We start from the raw sequence: 6,000 nt of genomic DNA, 5'->3' as shown, positions 1-6,000 counted from the left end.
TTTTTTTTTTTTTTTTTAAAGATTTTATTTATTTATTTGACAGAGAGATAGACAGCCAGCGAGAGAGGGAATACAAGCAGGGGGAGTGGAAGAGGAAAAAGCAGGCTCATAGCGGAGGAGCCTGATGTGGGGCTCGATCCCATAACTCCAGGATCACGCCCTGAACAGAAGGCAGATGCTTAACCGCTGTGCCACCCAGGCGCCCCTGGGAGAGAGTGTCTTAAGCAGACTCCCCACTGAGTGTGGAGCCCGTGGGGCACAGTCTCACAACCCTGAGATCACAACCTGAGTCGAAACCAAGAGTTAGATGTTTAACAGACTGTGACACCCAGGCGCCCCTCATGTTGCTTTCAAGACTGTTTTGTTTTTTTGGCTTTGATCATTTTTAGTGTGGATCTCTTCGTGTTTATCAAGCTTTTTAGATTTGTAGGTTAATTGTTTTTCATCAAATTTGGGAAGTTTTCAGCCATTATTTCTTTAGATACAGTCTGTCCCTTACTTTCTTTTTCTGGTTTTCTCATTGTACATAATGTTGGTATACATAATGGTGTCCCACATTTTTTGGCAACTGTACTTTAGGTAGTGTAATCTAAAGATGTCTCTTCTTTATACTGTATAATCTTTATTGATCTAGTTTTTTAAAGTTTATTTTATTTATTTATTTATTTATTTATTTATTTATTTATTTATTTATTTTTTAAGAGAGGGAGGGGGTGCAGAGAGAGAGGGAGAGAGAGAATCTTAAGCAGGCCCCATGCCCAGCACGGAGACTGAGGCGGGGCTCGATCTCACATCCCTGAGATCATGACCTGACCCAGAATCAAGAGTTGGACCTCAACTGACTGAGCCACCCAGGTGCCCCTAAAGTTTATTTATGTTTAAGTAATCTCTATACCCAATGTTGGGCTCAAACTCATGATCCCAAGATCACGAGTCAGATGTTCTCCCAACTAAGCCAGCCAGGTGCCCCTTTATTGATCTATTTTTAAGTTTCTTCATTCTTTTTCTACTGCCAGCTAAAACCTATTGAGTCCTTCTAGTGAATTTTAAACTCTAAAATTTCCGTTGAAGTCTTTGTCTTTCAAGTCCAACATCTGGGCCCCTCCTCAAAGTCAGTTTCTAATGTCTGTCTGTTTTTTTTTTTTTTTTCCTTCTTGTATGTAGGTCACACTGCCCTGTTTCTTTGCAGGGCTTACAATTTTTTTTTGTTGAAACAACATTTAGATAATATAGCCACTTTGGAGAATGATCATTCCTTCTCCTTATAGGCCCTGTTTGTTTGGTCACTTAATTCGTTTAACGATTTGGTTGGGCTAATTTTCTCATGTCTGTTTTCCCAACAGTATATAATTTCAGGTGGCACTGCTCAAATGTCTTCTTAAAAACAAAACAAAACAAAAAACAGGCCTGACTTTTTAGGATTGTCCGTGGGTCAATATAAACCACTTATTAGTCAAAAATTGTGCTTTAACCCCATTAGCTAGTTAGATTTTCACCTTTAGTCATTTAATATGTGTGTGATTTAGAGATTATTTTCTAAGTAGATCTGAAGTTCTCTCTCCGGTTGTTCCTGATGCACACAGTCTTTCAGACCATCGTGTATGAGTGTGATTTTATTTTCAAGTCTGGATTCTGAGGAGTTCCCCTTGGGTCACAGTAACTTATTTTTCAGCCAGTTTTTGATCATAGTTTGTACTAAAGCCTCTTGAACCTTATTGGCTGATGGATTTGTTTGTGGCTTTGGAGAATGCTTTTAAGTCTGCCCCCAAGTCCCACTTTGATTTTTCCCAGTTGGGTGCACCCTAGTTCATGTACATAGCCTTCTGGACCCCCAGGGATGAGTGTGATCCCAGGAGGGCCCTTATTTGTTGTCTTTTTCTCATTGTCTCTGTTAATCTTCAGGTTAATTTTACTTGTTTCCACTAGTATCTTGGAGCTACCAGTCCTGTCTTACTTGCTTGCCACCAGGGTGTTTTTGACTCTGGCCTTAAACTTCTCTAAGCCCTTTTCCAGATAAAGTTAGTCTTCTCAGGCAGAGCTGTTGAGCTCTTTGTTCACCCCATGCACCTTTCTGAGAACCTCTACATGACTGCTCTGGGGATGATGATAGCACTCTGCTTCTCCTGAAGAGATACATGTACTCCAACAGGGTGCTGCGAGGAGGGAAGGGTGTAGTAGCCACTGGTTTTCTCAAGTCATTCCTCCTACCATTGGGACTTCCATTCTGCTAGCAAGCTGGGGTAGGGATACTATGGCCTCAGGACTCTTGGCCATTTGTTAGGATGGGATTCTATGAGTGAGAGCTTACAGCACTAAGTAGGTTGAGAGTCACTGGAAATTGTTCTCCTAGGGTACAACTATAGCTTTAGACTGGGAGCTGGGGAGCGAGGGGGGGTCTTCTCAAACCACGTCCACCCAGAGGGGAACTTCCGTTACAGGAAGTTGTGTGTGTGGTGGGTTGTGATGGGAGCAGATCGTGACTCAAATTCCACAGACTCTCACCGTTCTTATTGAGATTTGGTAGATTTTTTGAATAAATTTTCCACTGTTTACTGCATGCTTTTAGGATAATTTTCAGAGACTTTTTTTTTTTTTTTAAATCTGTGAAGTGGTTAATTCACTAGGGAGAGGATCCATGGAGCTCTTCACTCTGCCATTCCAGAAGTCTGGAAGTCCTACTTCACCTTTCTTTTTAATACTACCATAATTTTTAGTTTTTTGAATGGTCAAATGGTGGTGTCTTTTCAGTTTGCTTTGGAATTTAAAGACCATTGCATATTTCCCCTGAAAATTTTTTTAATGATTTTTTATTATATTATGTTAGTCACCATACAGTACATCCCCGGTTTCCGATGTAAAGTTCGATGATTTATTAGTTGCGTATAACACCCAGTGCACCATGCAGTACGTTCCCTCCTTACTACCCATCACCGGTCTATCCCATCCCCCCCCCCCCCGTTTTTCCCCACCCCCCCCCCCCCCCGAGGCCCTCAGTTTGTTTCTCATAGTCCACAGTCTCTCATGTTTCATTCCCCCTTCTGATTACCCCCCCTTTCTTCATCCCTTTCTTCCCCTACTGATCATCCTAGTTCTTATGTTCCATAGATGAGAGAAATCATATGATAATTGTCTTTCTCCTCTTGACTTATTTCACTTAGCATTATCTCCTCCAGTGCTGTTATATAAAATGTTATTGTTTCAGTCTTGTCTTTTCTTTATTTAATATTCTTCATCATTTGTAGGTTAAAAAATGTATGTTACATTGTTGCATTGTAATTGTTTGGTACTTTCTTTTTGTAATCGAATGGGTAGAGATGTTCTTAATTCACTGTATCTGGGTTGGTTTTGTTGTGACTTGGGATTTTACTTATTAGAGGCATAAAATAATTTTTGTAATTCAGTTCACTCTGAGTCCTTGTTTTTCAACAGAGGAGTTTAATTTATCTGACTTGATACAAGGCTTTTTTGAGAACTGTGTTCTTATAAATATTGTTGAATGGTATTATTTGGCACCACAGGGCATAGTGGGGGGAACCTCTCTAGGTTTAAAAATACATGTGGTCCTATTTAAGTTGGCTAGTTATACTTCATTACTGTGCAGAAAGAAGTTGGTTTCTTTCTTTTTTTTTTTTTAAAGATTTTATTTATTTATTTTGACAGAGACAGCCAGAGAGAGAGGGAACAGGGGGAGTGGGAGAGGAAGAAGCAGGCTCCTAGCAGAGGAGCCTGAGGTGGGGCTCAATCCCAGAACGCCGGGATCACGCCCTGAGCCGAAGGCAGACGCTTAACGAATGCGCCACCCAGGCGCCCCAGAAGTTGGTTTCTTTTTAGAAGTGTATCACCTGATTTTATGTAGACCTTAATTTTTGTATACTCAACTTCTAGTCAGCTGATGATTTTATTCATTATACATTGGTACATGTAGATTGCCATTTATCTAATTCTGGTTTTTCATAAAAAGTTGATACTGTTTATCAGCTGTTCTTACCTGAGGAAAGGACCAGATGTCAGTCAGAGTTGCTGGGACTGTTCATCTCTGAACTCCTTAGCTAAAGTGTCTTCCTCTCAGGCTCAGTATGTCAGGTTGGCAGGCTGAATGAGAGCCCATGTGGGATTCCTGTCAACAGGTGAAATGACCTAAGTTTTGCTCACTCACATAGGACCATCCTTCGTCTCTTAGGTCCCAGCTCCCTGTATTAAACTTCTTTAGGTATGCTTACTTATAGCAGAAAGGAAAGACAAACCTCTTTTTACACTCTTGTTATAGAAATCAGTTGAATATTGGTGAGGAATTTTTAAGACCAAGGTATTGTAGGCTGTGTCCTGGCCCCTGACCTCAGTGCCTGTGAAGATTCTTCATCGTGTGGGGTGTTTGAGCCTAAGGAAGACTGGGCCTTTGTGAGATCCTTTTGGGACTATTTCCATGTCCTCGTTTATGTTTTCATGTTTGTAAAAATTAGGTTACTGTCAAAAAAAATGAATTCATGTTTTGAAGTAAAGCAGGTTAAATAGTAAACCCAGTCTTGACTTCTGAAGATAATTGTAAAATTCATTTCTATAAAGCACTTTAAGGTTTTTGCCTCATTTTGTTTATTTTCTCTATACTAAGACTTGCTACATTTGTGATGAACAAGGAAGAGAAAGCAAAGCAGCCACTGGTGCTTGTATGACCTGTAATAAACATGGATGTCGACAGGCTTTCCATGTGACATGGTAAGTATGTTTCTGTCATTGTACAAAACTGATATTCTTGTACTTTGTACAAGGGAATACCTTGTTAAGTTAAAGGTTTAGATATCCAAATATTTGCAGTAAATTTTATTGGGATAGTTTCTATGTTTAGATTTTCTTATTTATAATAAAGATGATTCTAATAATTGAACTTACCAGAGTGAATTTTGAATAGGTGAACTCTGGTTCTCATGATTTATTTAGTTGCATTTTGTTTAAAATATTGGTGTTGGTTACCCAACCTTTGATTTGTTGTTAGGACGAAAAGAGCTGATGTAGGTAAACTTAGTGTAGTGCCTGTAATATTAATAAGGATTTAATGAATGATTATGTTTCTTTACTTTGTGTCTGAAAAGGGGAAAAAGCAATCACCATCATATTCATTGTATAATAGTGGCTATTTCCTAAAAAGTTACTTACTTTTTTTGGTGTAAAATTTCAAGAGCAAAGATTATCCTAAAATAAAATATTCAGCATAATAGACAACAGTTCAAAATTAGAGTTTGGGAATAACCCATGTACTCGTTACTTTTAAGAAATAGTCTGTATCTAGCAGCCAGTATAGGCACATGCTTTATTTCCTGAGCTTTTAGTGTATGGGTTTAAGAAGTCCATTTTAGATTATTTTTGGGGAATGGAAGAGATTTTTGGTTTTATAAATTCTGTTAATAATGAACTTAATTTTTCAAAGATGAAAGTTCTTTTTTTAGGTAGAGATATATACTAATACTACTGTAATTTTGAAATGTTAAAAATGGCAGTTGACACTGATGACAAATTGATAAGGTGATGATTGTAAACTTTAGCACTTTGTGTTTTTTTAAAAAAACCAATATCGTAACTTTAGGTTTTGATTCACTTTCTTCCATAGTTTTCTACTGGAAAACACAGCTTGTTTTTCTTGCCTGCTGTATGGTTCTATGACTTGAAGCATTTTCCTTGTAACAGAATGTAATCTGCATCTATGGGCATATCCCATCCCAAGTTATTTCAGCCCTTCAGAAGCCTGGCCTTACTATTTGTACCTGTGATACAGATTGAAGAAGTAAAATGAAGTGTTAATAATGGGGTGGGGGGTATCTTAAAGCAATTTAATGTCTTTTTGGTGACATAAAACATGCATAAGTCTTCATCCTTATTAGAGATGGATGGATCAAAAGTTTATTATAAACTACAAATATAACTTTAGAAAATATCAGAGGTTGAGGTGAAATGTACTTGGTCACAGTGAGAATAAATCCTTTCATTTTCCCTCTTTCTCTTAGGAGA

The 6,000-nt window shown here is 38.3% G+C and overlaps 1 protein-coding gene across 12 annotated transcripts in view; it reads left to right on the top strand.

Annotated features, from left to right (window-relative positions):
* MLLT10 (MLLT10 histone lysine methyltransferase DOT1L cofactor) overlaps nucleotides 1-6,000 on the top strand; it is a 245,007-nt gene that overhangs the window by 122,808 nt on the left and 116,199 nt on the right. For all 12 annotated transcript variants that reach the window (XM_040645343.1, XM_040645342.1, XM_040645341.1 and 9 more), the window contains one exon: nucleotides 4,610-4,713. In XM_040645343.1, the coding sequence (XP_040501277.1) occupies nucleotides 4,610-4,713 (104 nt within the window). The remainder of the gene's footprint in view (nucleotides 1-4,609; nucleotides 4,714-6,000) is intronic.

This window comes from Ursus maritimus, unplaced genomic scaffold, assembly GCF_017311325.1.
Source record: "Ursus maritimus isolate PB19 unplaced genomic scaffold, ASM1731132v1 scaffold_31, whole genome shotgun sequence".
NCBI lineage: Eukaryota > Metazoa > Chordata > Mammalia > Carnivora > Ursidae > Ursus > Ursus maritimus.
Note: the sequence above shows the minus strand (reverse complement) of the source record. Positions and strands in the feature narration are given on the sequence as shown.